The 20,292-nt window shown below is 50.6% G+C and overlaps 1 protein-coding gene across 1 annotated transcript in view; it reads left to right on the top strand.

Moving 5' to 3' along the window:
• The window catches only part of LOC102932862 (alpha-2-macroglobulin-like protein 1), a 48,918-nt gene extending 28,926 nt beyond the window's left edge, over window positions 1-19,992 (top strand). The window contains exons 19-37 of the mRNA XM_007055618.2: window positions 1,208-1,328; window positions 1,956-2,181; window positions 2,864-2,990; window positions 3,107-3,228; window positions 3,558-3,609; window positions 3,988-4,071; window positions 5,305-5,481; window positions 6,266-6,347; window positions 6,471-6,627; window positions 9,408-9,482; window positions 11,071-11,233; window positions 13,643-13,848; window positions 14,281-14,496; window positions 16,202-16,326; window positions 17,422-17,512; window positions 18,368-18,436; window positions 18,681-18,783; window positions 19,429-19,470; window positions 19,967-19,992. Of these exons, the coding sequence (XP_007055680.2) occupies window positions 1,208-1,328; window positions 1,956-2,181; window positions 2,864-2,990; window positions 3,107-3,228; window positions 3,558-3,609; window positions 3,988-4,071; window positions 5,305-5,481; window positions 6,266-6,347; window positions 6,471-6,627; window positions 9,408-9,482; window positions 11,071-11,233; window positions 13,643-13,848; window positions 14,281-14,496; window positions 16,202-16,326; window positions 17,422-17,512; window positions 18,368-18,436; window positions 18,681-18,783; window positions 19,429-19,470; window positions 19,967-19,992 (2,264 nt within the window). The remainder of the gene's footprint in view (window positions 1-1,207; window positions 1,329-1,955; window positions 2,182-2,863; window positions 2,991-3,106; window positions 3,229-3,557; window positions 3,610-3,987; window positions 4,072-5,304; window positions 5,482-6,265; window positions 6,348-6,470; window positions 6,628-9,407; window positions 9,483-11,070; window positions 11,234-13,642; window positions 13,849-14,280; window positions 14,497-16,201; window positions 16,327-17,421; window positions 17,513-18,367; window positions 18,437-18,680; window positions 18,784-19,428; window positions 19,471-19,966) is intronic.
• The last annotated feature ends 300 nt before the right edge of the window (window positions 19,993-20,292 follow it).

Here is a 20,292-nt window from a genome sequence, read left to right as displayed (position 1 = left end):
CAGACTAGGGACCGAATGGCTAGGCAGCAGTTCTGCAGAAAAGGACTTCGGGGTTACAGAGGATGAGAAGCTGGATCTGAGTCAACAGTGTGCCGTTGTTGCCAAGAAGGCCAATGGCGTTTTGGGCTGTGTAAGTAGGGGCATTGCCAGCAGATTGAGGGACGTGATCATTCTCCTCTATTCGACATTGGTGAGGCCTCATCTGGAGTACTGTGTCCAGTTTTGGGCCCCACACTACAAAAAGGATGTGGAAAAATTGGAAAACGTCCAGCAGAGGGCAACAAAAATGATTAGGGGACTGGAACACATGACTTATGAGGAGCGGCTGAGGGAACTGGGATTGTTTAGTCTGCGGAAGAGAAGAATGAGGGGGGATTTGATAGCTGCTTTCAACTACCTGAAAGGGGGTTCCAAAGAGGATGAATCTAGACTGTTCTCAGTGGTAGCAGATGACAGAACGAGGAGTAATGGTCTCAAGTTGCAGTGGGGGAGGTTTAGGTTGGATATTAGGAAAAACTTTTTCACTAGGAGGGTGGTGAAGCACTGGAATGCGTTACCTAGGGAGGTGATGGAATCTCCTTCCTTTGAAGTTTTTAAGGTCAGGCTTGACAAAGCCCTGGCTGGGATGATTTAGTTGGGGATTGGTCCTGCTTTGAGCAGGGGGTTGGACTAGATGAGCTCCTGAGGTCCCTTCCAGCCCTGATATTCTATGATTCTGTGACTTCCTCCAGAAACTCAACAACATTAACTACATCCCTCAGAACAGCATCCTTGTCGCCACGGATGTCACCTCCCTACACACTAGCATTCCTCACAATGACAGCATAGCAGACTTCCTCAGATATTTACAGGACAATGGATACTGCTCAGATATCCACCTCAAACACATCTCCAAACTCATCCATTTCATCCTCACCCTTAACAATTTTACATCCAACAACAAACACTTTGTCCAAACCACGCAAACAGCCATAGGTACTAGAATGGCTCCCCGATATGCCAATCTCTTTGTGACCGACCCTTGAAGTCATTGTCCTGGTGTCAGACTGTCCTACTGAGGGGCTGATGCCCTTGCACACCCCTCTCCTCTGCCAGAACTTGATGTCGAAGTGCTGGGCTGTCTGTGACTGAGGAGAAAATCTCCCCCTGAAACACTAAACACAGTAGCCCATACATCTTTACTGACCTGCCCCTTTACTCTCCACAGTCATTCCCTTGCCTGTTCCTCAGCCACATGCTGGTGTGGCGCCAAGCCCCGAGAAGGAAAAGAAGACAAAACCACGGACACATTTTCCAGAGACCTGGATCTGGGATCTGGTCCCTGTTGGGTGAGTGACCCCCCACAGGTCCACCTCGGAAGAAAATCACTGGTGATCCCTGAGCATGAAACCCTCTGCCATCTCCAGAGAGTGCTGCGCCTCACTTCGCAGTGCCTCATGATGGGATTCAAATACTCCTCCAGTGTAGGGGCTGAGGAGAAGCCTTTGTTGGAAAATCCCTATCTTCATTATTTGTACGGTGCCACTGTAAGAAGTGGAAGCTTCTGTCTATACTCAGCGGGCTGCTCATGTTTCCCAAGCAATATATCATAGTCACACGTACACAACAGGCACCCAAAATTTGACTGAAACATTTAGTGACCTCTTTGAGTCTTCAAAATGGGGGAAACAATCAGTTCCTCCCACCCCAGTCTCTGCTCCCTGTCTTTTATTTGGGGGTTTATGAAGAGATCTATGTGAAATAATTTGCATTAAAGAAACTGGTGCCCTAGAGATGAAAGGTTTTGTACCCAATTGCCCTATCCCCCTGAGTCGGCCAATGCCCCTGAGCTGGCACTGGATGGAAACCAGTGCCCTAGAGGTGAAAGGCTCCATGCCCCATTCTCCAGTGCACTGGCTGCCCCAGTCTGGTTTGTGGTGATGCTGAAGGATCTGCTGTCTCTATCCGTTCTGCAGTGAGGAAGGAAAGGCATCTCTCCAGGCCACTGCTCCTGACACCATCACAGAGTGGCAAGCCGACATGTTCTGCATTGCGGATAGTGGCTTTGGACTCTCACAGCCGGCCAAGTTCAGGGTCTTCCAGCCCTTCTTTGTGGATGTGACGCTGCCATACTCTGTGATCCGGGAAGAGACCTTCACCCTGAAGGCCACCATCTTCAACTACCTGAAGGACTGTATCCAGGTGAGTGCTCTCCACCCTACGCCACCCCATGTGCCCTGACAAAGACGTACCCACAGCTCTTCGTCCAGAGACTGAGTACACTAGGCTCTGAAGTGCCGTGGTCCTGCACATCTGGTTCACACCATGCAGATTGATGCCTCATAGTACCAGAGGTTCCTTCTCCCTTAAACAGCTGCCAGGTTCCCACAATGGCGCTGGAACACTTTTTGGAGTGGGGGTGCTGAGATGCACCCCTCTTACCCGTATCCACGCCCTCACAGCCCCCTAGAGCTGGCACAGGGAGCAAGGCCGTGGCTCTGGGAAGGGGTAAGGCGGCCAGGAGTAAGGCAGCCAGGATCCTGCATGTGGGGCCGGCGGCTGGGAAGCTGTGGCTGAGCAGGACCCTAGGCCAGCAGCAAGCCCCCGGGCGTGGGGCTGGCGGCCAAGCGGGACCAGTGGCCGAGCAGGACCCAGGGTTGGCAGTGACCCCCAGGCAGTAGCGGGACCGGCAGCTGGGACCCCAGGCAGCAGGGGTGCGGGGATCGGTGGCTGGGAACCTGGGCGGCCAGGACACAGGACCAGCAGCTGGGACCCTGGGCGCAAAATCTGGGGGTGCTGCAGGATCCCCCGAGCCCCTACTTCCTGCACCTATGGGTGCCCAGGACTAACATGCTGCCTGTGCGTTTGTTCCCCTCATGCTCAGGTGCACACCAGCCTGGCAGAGTCTCTGGAGCTCCAGGTGGAGTCTTGCACAGGCTGCCAATACACCAGCTGCCTCTGCGCCAATGAAGCTAAGACCTTCTCCTGGAAGGTGACAGCCACCAAACTGGGTGAGGCAGTTGAGAGGGCAGTGGGAAATCTGAATGTCCATCTGTCTCTCCCGCCCCCTCCCCTTTGCCAGTCTTGGCTGTGAGCCCTCAGTGATGCTCTCCTGTCACCTCCCCAGGCAAGGTGAATGTCACCGTGAGCACCGAGGCACTGGAGTCACATGAGCTGTGTGGCAATGAGATCGCTGTGACCCCCCCACGGGGACGGACCGACACGGTGATACAAGCCCTGCTCGTGAAGGTCAGTCAGGCTTCAAAGGCAACAGGAGGGTCCAGCCCTGGGACAGTATGGTCAGAGAGGGAAGTGGGGCTCCAGGGGGACATCAGCCCCTCAAGCACAGATAGACCAGCACAGGCCAGCATGTTCAGGGAGGGAAAATGAGGTGGTGGGGAGAGATTAGTTCCCCTCTGGCACTGGTACAACGGCACTCAGGCAGCGGGATTACGGAGGGGAAATGAGATATCGGAGGTGAGTAGCCCCCCCCCGTAGGCACAGACAGGCTGGCACTGGGACAGCGGTTTGCCTTTCTATCATCTCCTTTCAGACTCACACTCCTTTTCCTTCCATAGCCGGGTGGTGTCCTCGAAGAGAAGACTCACAATGTCTTCCTGTGTGCTACAGGTATGGATGGACTAGTCCCCTGATTGCTAAGGCTTGTAATGGAATCTTCTGTGTTATTTCAGGGCCCCAAATAGTGGAGACAACTGTTCAGAAAGAAATCACTGAGAGCACCATCCCTTTCCGAGAGAGAGGTGCTCTCGGGCATGAGTACCATGCCCATGTTGCCATTGCACTCAGTGCTGTGAGGAGCAGCTGCCCGGGGTGAGAAGCGCATGCTGTTTGTATGGGCAGATCATGCTGCCAGGGTCTTCACTATCACGTTTAGTCTCTTCCTTCTTCACACTCTCTGAGTGGTGCCTCCTCTTGCTGTGTTGGGCCCATGATTCCCACTTTCCCCAATCTCCCACAATGTTAATTCTTGGGTTTTGTCTCTCTCAGAGGATCCAGTTACTGATGAAGTTTCCCTGAAACTACCAGAAGGAGTCTTGGAAGGATCAGGCCGAGCCACTGTCTCTGTCATTGGTGAAGACCCTTTCCCTATTTCCTCGCTCCCAGGGGGAAGATCTCATGCAGCCTCTGGCACTAATGCTGCACCAACCCAAGGCCTCTGTCAGACATGGCTGAAGCTTATTGCCCCTGAAAGCTATACCAAAAAACAAAATCCTTTTCTGGAGCCGCCGCCCTCCCAGAAGAACTATTCAGAATGAAAAGAACCCCCAATGGTTGGACCGGGAAAGGCAGTCTTTTGGGGAGACCATGCCACAGATCTTAACATTAGGAAAGATTTCTTGAAACCAAGCCTGAGAAATCCACCCTTTGCTCAAATTTCATCCCAGTTTCAGTCTCTGGCAATCCCTGCCACAAATAAATCCTCTCACCCTGCAGATAACTGTAGAGGGTTTTCATCTGCCCACTCTCCTTAGTTATTGCTTAGCCAAAGGAAACAGATTTAGTTCTTTTAGTATCTCCTTATAAATAATCCCTCAAGCCCCATAATTAGTGTATTTCTTTCTCCAGGGGCTGCTCTCATGTGGGTTCATGGGTTCAACTGCACCCACAGAAATCGTGAAAACCAGGGTGGGAAAACAGGCAAACATACACTTCTCCTGGCCTGGTCTGGAGTGGGGGGTCCTGGGGTGGGATGTGGTTTGGAGAGCGAGCTGCCCCACACTCACCCTGCAGTGGTGGCTCCTGTCCCACGAAGCTGGGCCCACTCCCAGGTCACGACGCCCCAAGCAGAGATCTGGGCAGGAGTTGCCGCTGTGGGAGGAGTGCAGGGCTGGCTTGGGCTCCAGCCCCGCTCCCTCTGGGGGCCTCCCCTCTGCACCAGGCTGGCATTAGGATTGGGGTGCCAGAGTGGGGTGTTCTGCCTCTCAGCAGTTTAGGATAGTGCATCCCCTCAACCAGAGGCTGCATCCACCCCTGCTTTTCACTGAATTCCCTGCAGAGTATTGGTGTATTATTTGTGCTCTGGGCCCAGATTCTCAAAGGTATTTAGGCCCCTAACTTGCTTCAAAATCAGTGGAAGTTGGGAGCCCATGTACCTCTGAGGACCTGGGCCATGGTGTCCAGAGCTAAACTCAGTATTCCAGGGGAGAGCCGCATCAGGTCCATAGAGAGAGCAATTATCAACTCCCAGTTCCGTAATGGTATGTCGGGGCATATCCAGATTCCCTTCATGGTTTAGAAGTGTGAGGAACAACACTGGGTGATAGAGCTGATCTCACAGGTTTTCTCTCCATCCTCAACCTCCAGGGGATATCATGGGCACAGCCTTACAGAACTTACACCAGCTACTTCGTTTGCCCTTTGGCTGTGGTGAACAGAACATGGTCATGTTTGCTCCAAACATCTTTGTACTCCAGTACTTGGAGAAGACAAAACAGGCTACACCAGAGATTAGAAACAAGGCACTGGAATTCATGAAGACTGGTAAGGAGTGCCCTTCTTTCTCCTCCTCTGGTATAAGGAAGATGCTCTACATCATGGCTGAGGGGCATTGGCTGAGCTGTGTGGGGAGCCCAAGACTGGAATAGCAGGGCTGCAGGGCAGGACTGAGGGGCATTGGGAGAACTGTTCCATAACAAGATGCCACAAGGAATAAGCCTCATGGAAGGAAAGACCATGCTTTCTAACAAGCAGCAGTTATACAGAATGACAAGTCCTCTATAGTTAAAATTAAGACCAGATTCCTGCTTAAAGCTTGACTGTTCTAAGTGCTCTAAAATCCATACAGTTAAGCAGATTGCCTTGAAAACTGGTGTACGTCTTGGGGATTTGGTGTAAGGGCAGAGATCCAAATTTGGGGCCATTTGACCAAGGGGTTCCTGAGATACAGCCACCAGGAAGAAAATCAGCTTTTCTGAAAATTCACATGTTCTGGCAACATTTTTTTGCTCACAGCTAGAGATCAAACCAGGGCTTAGATCGTTGCACCAGGGTCTTCCACACCCAAGGGTTACCTCAACAGTGCATGGTACCGACCAGCCCTTTGGGGGAAATCAGATTTAAATGCGTTTTGAAAAAGAGTTTGCTTCTCCAGTGAGGTGTGCTAAGGCTCAGGCACCTGTTCAAGCTGCCAGGATCTGATAGGGAACGAGCTGCTCGCTGTAGGTGTGGGGCAATCTGGTGCCATTCCACAGCCGGGCTCTAATCCAGGGGATGCTGAAAGAACCTCAGGATTGAGAGACCATCCCCATTCCTCCTGTCTCCCCAGGTTACCAGCGCCAGCTGCTCTACAAACACGACAATGGCTCCTACAGTGCCTTTGGGAAGCGCGATGCCGAGGGCAACACCTGGTAAGTGAGCAGAACTGGGGCCATCCAGCCACACCCATGGCCAGGAGTATGAATGGTATGAACCTTCCTGCTTCTGAGGCCAATAGATACAAAAATCCTCTCTCCTCTGCTCTCTGTTTGCAGGCTGACGGCTTTTGTGGCCCGGTCCTTCGGCCAGGCCAGCTCCTACCTGTACATCGATGAGCAGCACATACAGGATGCTGTCCACTGGCTGGGACAGAACCAGCTGCCCAGCGGCTGCTTCCAGAGTGTGGGGAAGCTCTTCAACAATGCCCTGAAGGTATGGACACTGGAGGAGTGGGAGAAGCCCTAGTAGTGGGGAGGAGAGCTGGATCCCCGGCAGTGCCCACAGAACAGCTCTCTGCTCCCACTCGCCACAGGAAAACACTCTCCCACCACCATTGCTAGCTAGAATGAATGGTAATTGAAATGAGTGTGTTATAACATCAGTGTCCTCTCCCTTACTGCTTTGATCTCCTCTGGATCTCCTCAGGGGATCACCTCTGAATCTGAAAAGTGACTATCAGAATGGCACTATGGCATACCATGTTCATTGTCTCTGGGAGAATCCACATCAAATGGGCTCTGTTTACAAAATAAAGATACTTTTTCTAACTAATACCTCAGAAAGCCCAACCTAGGCTCAGAGAGTCAATCTGGGCTTTTTTCTTCTCTCACATCATCACCTGCCATAAAGGTTCTGCAGAGCACATTGAATTCTCATTGACACCTGTGCAGACCCTTTTCATTAAGTTTTCATGGCTGTAAATGATAGAGACTGAGAAAAACCATTCTGCTGATGACACACAGGCAGAAATAGAGCCCAGTTCTCTCTCTGGGCTATGCTAGCTCTGCAGGGCTAGCAGAAGAAGGCATCAAAGCCAGCAGTTCTGACTGAGGACACACAGGAAGCCGGTCGAAGAAAGGGACATTTTTACACAGTCACTTTTCAGAGTAGAACTGCACTTGCAGTAGAACAACTGACTGCAAATTGGTGGAGTGAAGCAGCAAATAAGCCTTGTGCAAAGTGAGTTTTTCCCCCCGAGGCAGTATTGCCTGAGCCTTAAACCTGGGTTTTACTCTCGTTTACTCCCGGGTGAGTGTGGAGCCCCTGCATTGATATTGGTGGAGTGAGTTACGGCAGATTCATGCCGGTCTCACTGAGAGGAGAATCTGGCCCTTACTGTGCGCAGCTTGTAACAAAAGATGCGAAAGTTTTTTCTAATCAGCTAGAGTTCCTTGAGTCTGTCAGAGAGAAAAGGCACAGCTCAGGCTCCAAGCCAGCTTTCTATCAACAAGATGGGGAGCTCCACTTTCCCTCTCTGAGTACCATGGAGCTGTAACTGTCACATTCCCTGGCTTTCCTCTGAATGCCAGATTGGCCCTGCAGGCTCAGCCCTGCCTTGTTCCTTTACACTGGAAGAGACCTGAGCGGGAAGTTCCCTTTCTGCTGTCTGGTGTTTCAGGTAGGGTGGCTGCACCCAGCCACAAAGAGATCTAAGTCTCCAATCTCCTTTCCCAATATGTCCCCAAGAGGAAGCAGAAACTCCTGTAAGGCATATATTGCTGTGACGCTTCCCGGAGTATACAGGGTTGTGAGGCATCTCTCTACCACCTGCCCTTAGTGTGAGGAAGCCTTGTCTGTGCCTGCCATGGGTCAGCTCCCAACTCCACTGGCAACACGAGTATTCCCCTTTAGGCTTCGCAAGGCTCATTGTCACTCTGCAGGTTAGAGATAGGCACACACCAGCCCACCAAGCATAGAATCATAGAATATCAGGGTTGGAACGGACCTCAGGAGGTCATCTAGTCCAACCCCTGCTCAAAGCAGGACCAATCCCCAACTAAATCATCCCAGCCAGGGCTTTGTCAAGCCTGACCTTAAAAACCTCAAAGGAAGGAGATTCCACCACCTCCCTAGGTAACCCATTCCAGTGCTTCACCACCCTCCTAGTGAAAAAGTTTTTCCTAATATCCAACCTAAACCTCCCCCACTGCAACTTGACACCATTACTCCTCGTTCTATCATCTGCTACCACTGAGAACAGTCTAGATTCATCCTCTTTGGAACCCCCTTTCAGGTAGTTGAAAGCAGCTATCAAATCCCCCCTCATTCTTCTCTTCCGCAGACTAAACAATCCCAGTTCCCTCAGCCTCTCCTCATAAGTCATGTGTTCCAGTCCCCTAAACATTTTTGTTGCCCTCCGCTGGACACTTTCCAACTTGTTCTTATCCTTCTTGTAGTGTGGGGCCCAAAACTGGACACAGTACTCCAGATGAGGCCTCACCAATGTCCAATAGCGGGGAACAATCACGTCCCTCCATCTGCTGGCAATGCCCCTACTTATACAGCCCAAAATGCCATTGGCCTTCTTGGCAACAACGGCACACTGTTGACTCAGATCCAGCTTCTCATCCACTGTAACCCCTAGGTCCTTTTCTGCAGAACTGGTGCCTAGCCATTCGGTCCCTAGTCTGTAGCGGTGCATGGGATTCTTCCGTCCTAAGTGCGAACAGTGAGAAGCAACCTGCACTGTGGCCACATTTTCATGCTCTGCAAATTGGGCTAGAGAAATCTTTAGCCAGAGAGGTTAAAGAGAGGGGGTGCAGAGGCCTTATCTCAATACTAGGTCCTGATCTCCCTGAATCATGAGCCCTTTGGATTTTCTTGGTCTCTGGGATCCCAGAAAGGATTTGGCTCCAAAGAATCACACAATGCTCCATCAGTTGCAGCTTGGAGATTTGCTAGGCTCATAAACAATAGAGCTGAGCCTTAAACCTTCTTTCTCCATCTAACTGAGCCTCCCCAACTCCCTCTCCTGAGAAGCAGATCTGAATTTCCTCCTCTATATGTGCCTGGGGCTGTCTATGCACCTAGGATGAGTAAAGAAGAAGCCAAAGCTCTGAGACACATCCTCTGCACTACCGTTAATCTGACAGAGCTTTCCTTGTCTCTTACTGAAGAATGTCTGGAAGCACTTTCCACATGGCAAGGAAGTAATGCATGCCCCCTCTGCTCTTGTTTCACCTCTTTCTCCTGCCTCTCTGTGCACCCCACAGGGTGGCGTGGACGATGAGATCTCGCTGACAGCTTACATCACTGCCGCGCTGCTGGAGCTCCACCTGGAGAAGAATGTGAGTAGCTCCTGAATGTTCACAGGGGTTGGGGGAACCCTCCACCCATCCTCCTTCCAGAGCCCCAGAGTACAGGGAATGGTCGGCCCGAGTTGGAGAAATCCACTGCCATTTCATTTCTGCTTTGTACGTCACCAGTATAGAGAAAGCAAAGGGCTGGTGATCCAGACCTGAAGAGCATCTCTTTGGGGAAGAATCTGCCAATCCCCTGCTTGGTGGATTTTGTGTGAAATTCAAAGTCCCAGGTTCTCATTTCCCCCCAAAGCTGCTGATTGTCACCATGGGACTGGAGGACCAAGATAATCTGATCAGAGTCAGGACATGACTGCAGTGGCCTTATCTCACAGTCCTGTGCTTTAGCCAAAAGAAATCCCCCTATCCCTAATAAACAGCAGGGCCCTCACTGGAAACCAGACTCTGTGTGTGAGTCAAACTTCCTTAGGAAATAACATACAAATAGCATCCACCTACCCAATGCAAGATGCAATATCTGAGCCACGCTTCCTTGAGAAATACCTTAATTAAATATGGGAACTGTTAGTATCCTACATTATTGGGAGGCTGGAATTAATAGGCCATGGGCCAGATTGTCAAGCACTGGCCTTCATTCTCGCACCTGTAAATTGTAGTATAAATAATCAGAAGTATAGTTTTTACCTACAGTTATGTGGGGGTGCACGTTCGGCTATCATTTAAACATCTAGCTACTGGCTTCAGTCAGGTGCTCAGATCTTCAAATGTGCCCGTAAAACTGCAGATACAAAACCCGAAACTCAGTTAATGCTGGCGTGAAAATCTGGCCCTCTGACTCAATATTAAAGAGCCAGCCAACAGAACTTCCAAACCCGGGTGCTGAAAGTTAGGGTCCTTAATAAAAAAAGGCTCAGTTTTCCAAGCTACAGTACTCCCATCACTCCCATTGACTTCAAAGGGCACAGTGAGTGCTCAGTGCCTCTGAAAATAAGGTCATTTCTATTTAGGAGCCTCATCTTAGACATGCAGGTTTGAAAACTTTTTTCCAGGAGCATTACTGGGTACATCCACCTGACATGAATGCTGTACAGAAGTGACCACACACGGCCAGAGTCCTGTCCCAGGTTACAATGCTTCTCGTGGAAAACCCAGGATGATTCTTTTTCTGCAGTGTCTCTGGGTATGTCTACGTGGAGCTGGGGGTATGATTCCCAGCTCGAGCAGACATACCTGGCTGGCTCTGATCAAGCTAGTGCACTAAAAATAGAAGTGTTGCCGTGGCGACATGGGCAGCACTCTGCATATGCTCTACATGTGATCCCACCTGAAACCCAAGATACGGACTTGGACACCACTCATGCCTCTGTGGCTACGACACTGCTATTTTTGGTGTGCTCGCTCAATGAGAGCTAGTAAGAGTATGTCTACCTAAATAGGAAATTACACCTCCAACTCCAGCAGAGACATTCTCTGCTTCAGTTTCCAAGCTCTACTCAGGGCCGTGAGGGGAGATCCTTCCAGGACATGTTCCTTACATGTATTAGCGTGACCGGGGGATTGAGAACAATTCCTGGAAGCTATACGTGGCCTAACCGCCTTCATGTTCCTTTCTAAGGGCACCATGGTGGATGACGCTTTACTCTGCCTCAAGAAGGCATCACATGATGTGAACAGCACCTACGCCCAGGCCTTGATGGCTTATGTCTTCACACTGGCCAAGGACATGGAGACAAGGCAGCAGCTCCTGGAACCGTTAGACCAACAGGCTGGCAAACCTGGTATGGTGGCTTCTTTTAGTAGCTACTTGTTCCCAAAGAAAATTACTCTGGCTGTTGGTAACACCTGATCCTGACAAGTTCTGAGCACTGGCAACTTCCTGGGGTGACTGTGGGCCAAATCCTGAGGTCTTTATTCAGTTTGTTCTGCTATTCGTTGGGCAAACCCCCCGTTGAGGTGAAGTCAGTGAGAGTTCTGTGGAGCTGGAGAATTTCAGTTAGACTTCTGTGTTCCTGATTAGGCTCTTCTGAAAATCCCACCCAGTAAGAACCAAATAAAGACCTGAATTTACAAGATGTGGCACACTGTAAATATACACCATATAATTAAAGAGCGACAGGCACATTCAGCTTCATTTGGCCTGAACTAAATTGGGAGTACCTCCACCGAGAATAATGGAGTTACACTAGAGTCAAACAGATGTGAGAGGAGAAAATCCTAGCTCTCTGACTGTGTGTTCTGCCTAGTCTATCCAAGCATTTTAGTGCTCCCCGGGTAATTTTTAGAGACCCTAGACTACATTTGAGGGCTGTATCCACTGCTGTCCTGAAACCAAACCTTTTTTCTCTTCCTCCCTTGGTTTCACTCGCTGGTGGTTTCTGTTCACTTAATGACGATAATTACAATTGGCACCCAAGTAGTTGAAGCCAGAGCCTCTTACTGAAAGACCTCAGAGATAAACTGTGGGTCAGATGAGTTGTATCGGCTCCAGAAAACCCTTTGCTGCGTCTTGGAAAGACTGTTCTGCTTGTGTCACCTTGGAAGTAACTAATCACTAATCTTTCATGCCAGAACATTATTTGTTGCCATGGTAAATATCCCATATAAATATAATTAAGCAAATTACAGTACCTAGAGTCAGTGGGCCAAACCCTATTGTCTTTACTTGGTTTTTACGTAGTCTTTGCTCCATCAAATGCTCAGTGAAGCCAGTGGGAGGTTTGCCTGAATGAAAATGTCAGGTTAGAAAGTGGAGATTAGACGGTAGAGAGGGCCCTCAACTTCCATCAACTTTAATGGTGGCCAGGGTACTCTGCGCATTGCAGGGTCAGCTCCTTAGGATTCTGTCCTTTCTGTGTGAACAAAGGCCACATGGAAATCACTCTGGGGATGTGTTGTTATATGGACTACAGGCTGATTAAAATCTCTGGTGGGTTCTGTTAGTTTAAAATCAAATTCCATGTCTTGGCCGAGGTGTGACTATAGTTACTGACCCCAAAGACCCTCCAGTTAATGATGTCCAGATATAGGTATTACCAGATTCCATATATTCTTACCTTACACATGGAGTTCTTGAAGCGTTCCTTAGAAGTGAGAGGAGAGCTGGTAAGAGGGACTTAGGCTACTGGGCTTTACAATAAAACAGCCAGCCTGAGCTCTGGGACCCCACAAGGTGAGAGGGTCCCAGAGCCTGGGCTCCAGCCCAAGCCCAAACATTTACACAATAGTTTTACAGCCCCACACTCTGAGCCCTGCGAGCTCGAGTCAGCTGACCCAGGCAAGCCACCTATGTTTAATTGTGGTGCAGACGTACCCTGAGACCACAATGTGGCCCAGACAGCTACCAGCTTCCGCCCTTTCTAGCTCTGTTTTCTAGCTTGTCGTCGTGAGGTCTGCACAGCCTTCACCTAAACAAGTCACTGTAAAAGCTTTTTTATTCTTTTTTCTCTCTTCTTTAAAGTGCATGGCCTGCTCTGAATAATGACTCTACTGTTCGCATTGTAGGTTCCCATGTCTGTCTCTCAGTGATTAAGCATTAAATGGGTTCCATGTCAAAGTTTTTGTTTTGAGCTGCCAGCCCTGCAAACACCCTCTTGGCTCTGAGAGTCAAGCTGGGCCCTTTCCTTCTCCCACATCATCCAGTGAGACAAACTCTGCCCTCGCTGATGCCAGGGCAGCTCCCTAGTCTTTTGTGGGTTTGCTCTCGTGTCCCTGAAGGGACCTTACTCAATAATTCCATGGCTGCCCGAGAAGGACTGGAATCCTGCTCTCTCTGTCTGAGCCATGCTGGCTCTGCAGGGCTGATGGGGATGAAAAACGTGTTGTTGTTACCACTGAAGTCATGGAGCAAAGCTCCTGAGTGAGAAGGGGCCATTTTCACATAGTCACTGTTCAGAGAACTGCACCTTAATACAAACAACCCTCTGTTGAAAGGCCACTATCATCTGGATTTGGGTCCAGAGCAGCTACCTGTGTGGCCCTGGAAGTGAAGGGATCGGTGCTCTCAAGGGACAAGTGAAACCAGGCCCAGCAGTGTGCAATGTAATAACAAGAGGTTCAGGAGTCACTGCAATAGGAAGTGCCCCAGGCAGGTGGGAAGTGGACCCTCAGCCCCTGGGGGGCTCCAGAACATAGTGAGCTGCTGTTCTGTCAGACGTATGTTCTCTGTCACTCTTTCCCTCCCCGCTCAGGAGGGTACCTGTCCCAGGCAAAAGATGAGGACTCCTCTGAAGAGGTGATGGAAGATTCTTTGTCATCAATTGAGACCGTGGCCTACATCCTCCTAGCTCACATTTCCAAACCAGAGGTGTCAGCTGCAGAAATCACAGCTACCTCCCAGATTGTGCGCTGGCTCACCAATCAACGGAACCCCTATGGGGGCTTTATCTCCACTCAGGTACCACCCAGCTCCCTCAGAAATGGAGGGAGAGAGATACACTGCATGCTTGGGGAATCAGGGGCCATGAGTCTAACCTGGCAATGAAACCCTAAAGGTGGGGGGGTTACAAGTAACTTGCAGTGCTTGGAGGATTGGAGTGTCAATCCCCATGCTGGTGACCTGTGGTGAGGATCACGCTGTAATGAGGGCTGGGGGTGGGAATCTGGCAGCTTGTGGCCTGGATGATGTAGATCTTGTTTGTTTGGGAGCTGAGAGTTGGAATCTTGGTACTGGTGCTGAGAGGGGTGCAGATCTCACCCCATGGCAGGGCTGGAGTGTGCATGCTGGTGCGAGTGCCCCACAGCGCACAGACCCCCTCACTCCAAAGCTTTGACTCTTGATTGCAAAGAAGCAACACACACAGCAAGGTGCCTGTCTCTCTTTCCCCAGGACACAGTGGTTGCCCTTCAGGCCTTGGCCAGATACGCAGCCCTGACGTACCACGAGGCAGAAGGGGTAAAGGTGACGGTGAAATCCAAGGAGGGCTCCCAGCAGGAGTTCCATGTAGATAAGAATAACCAGCTGGTACTGCAGCAGGCATCGCTCCAGCAAGTCCCAGGGGAGTACGTGGTGCAGGCAGTCGGGAATGGCTGTGTGTATGTGCAGGTGAGTGATGGCCCATTGGAGTCAATAGGAGTTTTGCCACTGACTCCCAAGGGAGCAGGATTTGGCCCAACTCACTCTGTGTATCTCTCTTTATTCTGTGTCTGGGTCTGCCTTTGACCCTGTCTATGCTAAAGGTTGAGCCTCAGGGGGCTTTGGCATGCTCACTTGAGGTAGTTACAGTGAACATGGCTTGAGTGCCTCCACACGACAGCATTTCCCTGCAGGAGCATGTGTCAGCCCTGCTGGCCCATCCACAACTATTATGTTGTGCCCTGGTGTGTTCTGGGTGAATATGAGCAGTTCTTTGTTCCTCGATTCTATGCAGCTATGATAAACCTCCTGAAGAACACAGGCCATATAATTTCACCCGTGGGTCCTGCATCAAGTCCCAGTAATCCTTGTAACTGCTGATGGGGCTGAGGACTGTGTCTACCTTTCCCATGATGCATGGCCCTTGGGGATGTCATCCCTTACAGAGATGGGGAATGGAGGAATGCTGTCTAACCCTGATACATTGAGAGAGACCAGGTGGGTGAGATAGTATCTTTAGTTGTGTAGCACTCCCACAACACACCTTTCAAGATCCCGGGGTCCTACATATGGCTATCACAACACGTTTTGTACCTCATCCAGTGCACTAAATGCCCCAATAACAACTATGTGGGTGAAACCAGTCAATCACTACACTCTCGAATGAACTCACAAGGAAAACGATAAAAGACAAAACACCCTAACACTCGTGGGAAACCATTTTTCACAAAGCAGTCACTCCGTATCTGACCTCTCAGATCTTGTCCTCAAAGGAAACCTGCACAACACATTCTGAAGATGAGCCTGGGAGCTGAAATTCATAACTTTGCTAGATGCTAAAAAAACAAACATTGAATCCAAATACTAGATTTATGCCTTATTACAACAATCTATAATCCTTAATTCCTCCCCCCACTCCGTTTTTTTCTTCTCCTTTCCCACCTATGACTGGAGAGGTGTTCACTGGCCGCTTCACCTTGAATGGTCCCTTGAAATATGTGTTAACTACTTATGCTAAACTATCAATTCCTTCTTGTATTTAGCTGACACTGAGGGCTTGTCTACACTTAACACTACAGCTGCGTTGCTGTAGCGTGTCAGTGAAGACGCTACCTACATGGACAGGAAAGGTTCCCCTGTCAGCGTAGGTACTCCTTCTCCCTGAGATGCAGTACCTATGTCAACAGGAGCATTCTCCCATTGATGTAGCACTGTCTACACCGGGGCTTAGATCGGTTTACCTGCATTGCTCAGGCGTGTGGATTTTTCACACCCCTGAGCAACCTAATGATACCAACCTAATTTCCTATAAAAGATATTACCTCACCCACCTTGTCTCTAATATCCTAGGACCAACATGGCTGCAACAATGCCACTAACACAGTTAGTCCTGCCTATCTCCTTCGACCCCGGCTACCATCTGACAGCTGTGCAAAGCCAGGCTCATGGGCAGCTTCACCACAGAGTTATCCTTGGTGTAATCATTGAAGTCAAAGGCCTTATGCCAGGGATGTATTTGGCTCCATAGGTTAACCATGTTGTATATGGACACAAACCCTTGTGTGGGGTTAGCCAGGTACCAGCTGGCACAAACCAGTGAGAAGCCTGTGGTGTAGATGGGTCTGTTTACGTAGCGAGCCCCCAGGGCACTACATAGACAAATTCTTCCCCCCAGACGACGCTGCGCTATAATGTCCCTCCCCCAGAGAGCAAAGCGACCTTTGTCCTGGATGTGAAGACGGCACCTGAGGAATGCAACCATGCTGCCAGGAAATACTTTGACCTCAATGTGCAAGTCAGGTATGGGATCCCTGCCTGCACTGCTTCCTGAGGGTCTCTCCCCGGCTCCCTTTTCTGCAACAGGGCTGGGGCCAGCACATTGGCAACCCTGTGAAAAGCTACCCAATGGAACTCTATGGCAGTGGGGCCTGAGATGCACTGCCTGACCTTCTCCTCTTCCCCTGCTTCTCCCATATCACGTCAGCCCTTGTAATGTGTTCGGAACTGGTGGGGGTGGGGGGGGCGTAGGGGACAGCAGCTGCAGATTTCCTTTTACTTAGGAGAAGGCAGCAATTTGTATCATGCTGAGGGTCTCAAGTAACCTCCCAGAGATTTCAGTCAGCATGAAGCAGCTCTTGGGGCCCTGAGCAATGAGCATCACGCTTGTAATGGGCCTCTAGGAGCAGGAGCTCCCCTCCTGCTGCAAGCTTATGGCAGCACAGGCTGGAGCAGCCCAGAGTCTATAGGCAGGATGCTGCTGTTCAGGGGAGTCCTCATGCAACCCCGCTGCTCTGTCTGAGAACCATGAGAGTGCTGGGGAAGAGAGGGAACACGTGGAGGGAGGGGGAAGTCCAGTTCCCCCCGCCCTCAATCTGCTGGATGGGGAGTATCCTGGTCCGTATTTCCCATGCTCCTGGGACTGCTGGCTGCTCTGACCTCAAACAGCTTCAACCGTTCTCCCTCCTGAGGCCGGATGGCAAGAGGCAAGGGGCTGGGGACCAGGCCTGTCACCAGCTATGGAGCCTAAGATCTCTTATCACCTCTTGCTTGGTGACCCCGTCCCTGGGAAATGAAGACTGGGACGGGGGAGAGTGAAACACGAACCCTGACTGACCAATGTTACTTCAAGATGGACAAACCCTCTCCCACACTGATCAGGCAGGGTAGAGAGTAGGAGGGAGGGGTTTCTTGCTCTCTCTTCCATTGGCTGGAGGGGACGATTCGTTGCCATGTCAGGGTGGAACCAGCCTGTGTCTGGTGCAGGGATCCCATTTTTACCCTGTAACCAGACTCACGTTTTCCGGAACTGGGTGATAGGGGGTGTTCATCACCCACTCCAAGGACTGCTACACTGACCATCCCCCTCATTGCACCTTCTCTCCCATCTTCCTTCAGCTACATCGGAGATCGAGAGAGCAGCAACATGGCCCTGATAGAGGTGACGATGCTCTCGGGGTTCGTCCCCGTGAAGAAGTCCGTGAAGAAGGTGAGATGTCCCTACCCCAACAGTCCTTCCCTGATCATATGGGGACCCTATGTTCCGTGCATGGCTCAGTCAGAAAACACCAGCCCTTCAGGACGGTTTATGGAGAGATTTACACCCATGATACCTACTGTGTATTGAGACCCCACTAAACACAGAGAGGGGCCATATTCTCAGTTACATCATGAGGCAACATGGAGTCCAAAGGAGTTACACTGGGACGTGTCGTGCTGCATCTCCGAAAGTCAGCATTGTCATGCGGTCTGTCACAATGTCTAGGGATTTATCCTGAGGCAACACTGAGTCCAAGGCAGTTACACTATATCAGAAGGAAACCAGGAAGCTCTGTTGTGTGCTCCTGCTGAAGAGATCGAGCTGGGCTGCATTTATTTATGGGGGTATGTTGTAAACCTGACAGAGGCCCTCACCTTGTATCCTATGTTCTCACTGCAAACCCAGTGCTGTCGTAATCAGGGAGGCCACATTCTGCCTCATGGCTGGGGGGGGGGGGCAGCAAGTTTTCCTGCACACTCTCCTGTGCTGGAAAACTTGCTGCCCCCTCCCCCATCCATGAGGCAGAATTTGTTTATCTAATGGAGCAAAGGGATCTGCGAAATACAGTCATGGGAGGCCGGGGGGCATGGAGGAGGGAGAGGCTCTAAAGTGTCACACCCTCCATGTCACACCCTCCATAGGCCAGGGCCATGAGATTCATTGGGCCTGGCTGTGATGTCACTCATCACAGTTTTACACCTATGTAACACCATGGACACCTCATTCACACTGGCGTGTGTGAGCTCACAATAAAGCCCAATGAGCTGATGCTAAACTGCGCTCATCTCTCCTGCTCCCTGGCAGCTGGAGAAGATGCCCCTGGTGAAGAAGACAGAGGTCCAGCCTGGTGAGGTCACCATCTACCTGGAGGAGGTGAGTGCAGTGCAGGCTCTATCAGTTCAACCTGCAGTCGGCGGGTGCCCAAGAGACAACCAGGGTGCACAGGGTGGTGGGTACAGCTCGGGCTAAGGGCGAGCAGGAAAGAGTGAATGGGAGACCTGACTCTGCGGAGACTCTGCGGAGGGGAATTTATTGGGGGTGGGAGAGATACAGTTGGGATTGGGGATGGGGTGAGCATGATCATAATCTTCCCATTCCCTTCACTGTCCTTCTGTAGCTGGACAAGTCTCCGCTCAGCTTCACCATCTCAGTGAAACAAGAGATCAAAGTGCAGAACCTGAAGCCAGCAACAGTGACGGTCTATGATTATTACCAACCAGGTAGGATCTTTCTATCAGATATAAGTCACCACCCTTTCCTCTGCCCACACACACAGCTCTGTCCCTTCCTCTCCATCCTGCCTTGCAGCCCCGCTGTTATTCCAGTCCTGGGGCCCTCACATACAACCTCCCAGACTTGACTTGCATAATGCCTTGATCATGTCCTGTTCCTCTCTTGAGCGCAGGCAGGCTGTCACCATGTTGGTTTTGTGATGTGGAGAAAACCAAACTTGATGCAATTGTGGCCTGCTCTGGCTCTTAACTCAGGTCTCTGTACAAATGGAGCTTCTTCGTTAATCTGCTCTGTCACCTCCAGCTCCTCAGGTCTCCTGGCAATATTTGGCTTTTGTTTAATGAGACAGGAATGGGACTTTACATTTAAAGAGGCCTTTAACCTTGCAAACCCTGACCAATCAGGAGGCAGAATTTAAATTTATGCCTCTCATGAGTATTGTCGTCACCCCAGTGACCATTGATTAGTCTCCTTTCCCAAGGGATGTTGGGAAGATGCTTGTCCTGCCATCTAGGCACTGAAGAGAATGTGGCAGGGAACTGAAGTCACTAGGGATTGCTGTCCTAAAGGGGTGCAAGCTTGGGGTCTTGAGCAGTTCTGCATTTCACAGCAAATTATCCTCCCTCGTACAGGTGACAGTGTGATTACAGAATACAACGCCCCCTGCAGCTCAGGTAGGTATGGCATGGATACACCCCCGCAGGGGCAGCAAATTGAGTGGTTAGAGTAGGGGACCAGAAGTAAAACAAATGTGTACTGTTCCTTGCTCTGCCACTGACACTGGACACATCACTGCACCTCCTTTTGCTCAGTTTCCCCATATGATGTGTACCTTAGTGGTGCAAAGCTCCACATCTCATTCCTGCATGACCCTAGCCATTCAGTCCTCTCTGATGTTGGACTGAATTTCAACCAGTGATGGAGAGGTTATGGGATCTGTATCCAAGCCCCTGAGACCTGGTTAATGGGCTGGATCTGAACATGCCACCTAGAGATGAAAGACTCTGTCCCCCATTTCCAATCCACTTTAACGATGCAGTCCCACACCATCCCAACTTAGCCCAGGACTGGAACTGACCAGATGGATATTAGCGAAGACAGAGTATCTCATTCCCCGAGTCCTTTAAATTCATCCAGCATCGTGGATGTTCTTATTCTTTTGTTCTGCAGATGTTAAGAAGGAGGATTCCCAGTAAAGCCCTCTGGCTCTGGGCCCTGAATTCCTCAACCTGGGCATCACCGCTGGTAGGGGAAGAACTTTCCCGCTTTGGCCTCCTTTTCCTGCGAGGCTCATTTCTGGTCCCCTTTGCTTTCTCTCCTTCTTTTGATCTGCACCCATCTTCTCAAGGGGAAACCTGGCTTGAGGTACAATAGTGTGGAACTGGGCTGTAACCCAGGAGAGCCAAATTAATGGGTCAGGGCATGCGAAGAGGAGAGCAAAGCCATTGGGGGTCACATCCAGGTGGGATCCGTCTGCTGGAAGCAAGGAGATAAGA

Source organism: Chelonia mydas, chromosome 1 (genome assembly GCF_015237465.2).
Source record: "Chelonia mydas isolate rCheMyd1 chromosome 1, rCheMyd1.pri.v2, whole genome shotgun sequence".
Classification (NCBI taxonomy): domain Eukaryota; kingdom Metazoa; phylum Chordata; order Testudines; family Cheloniidae; genus Chelonia; species Chelonia mydas.
The sequence above is the reverse complement of the archived record's forward strand: the minus strand, read 5'-3'. Positions and strand labels throughout refer to the sequence as shown.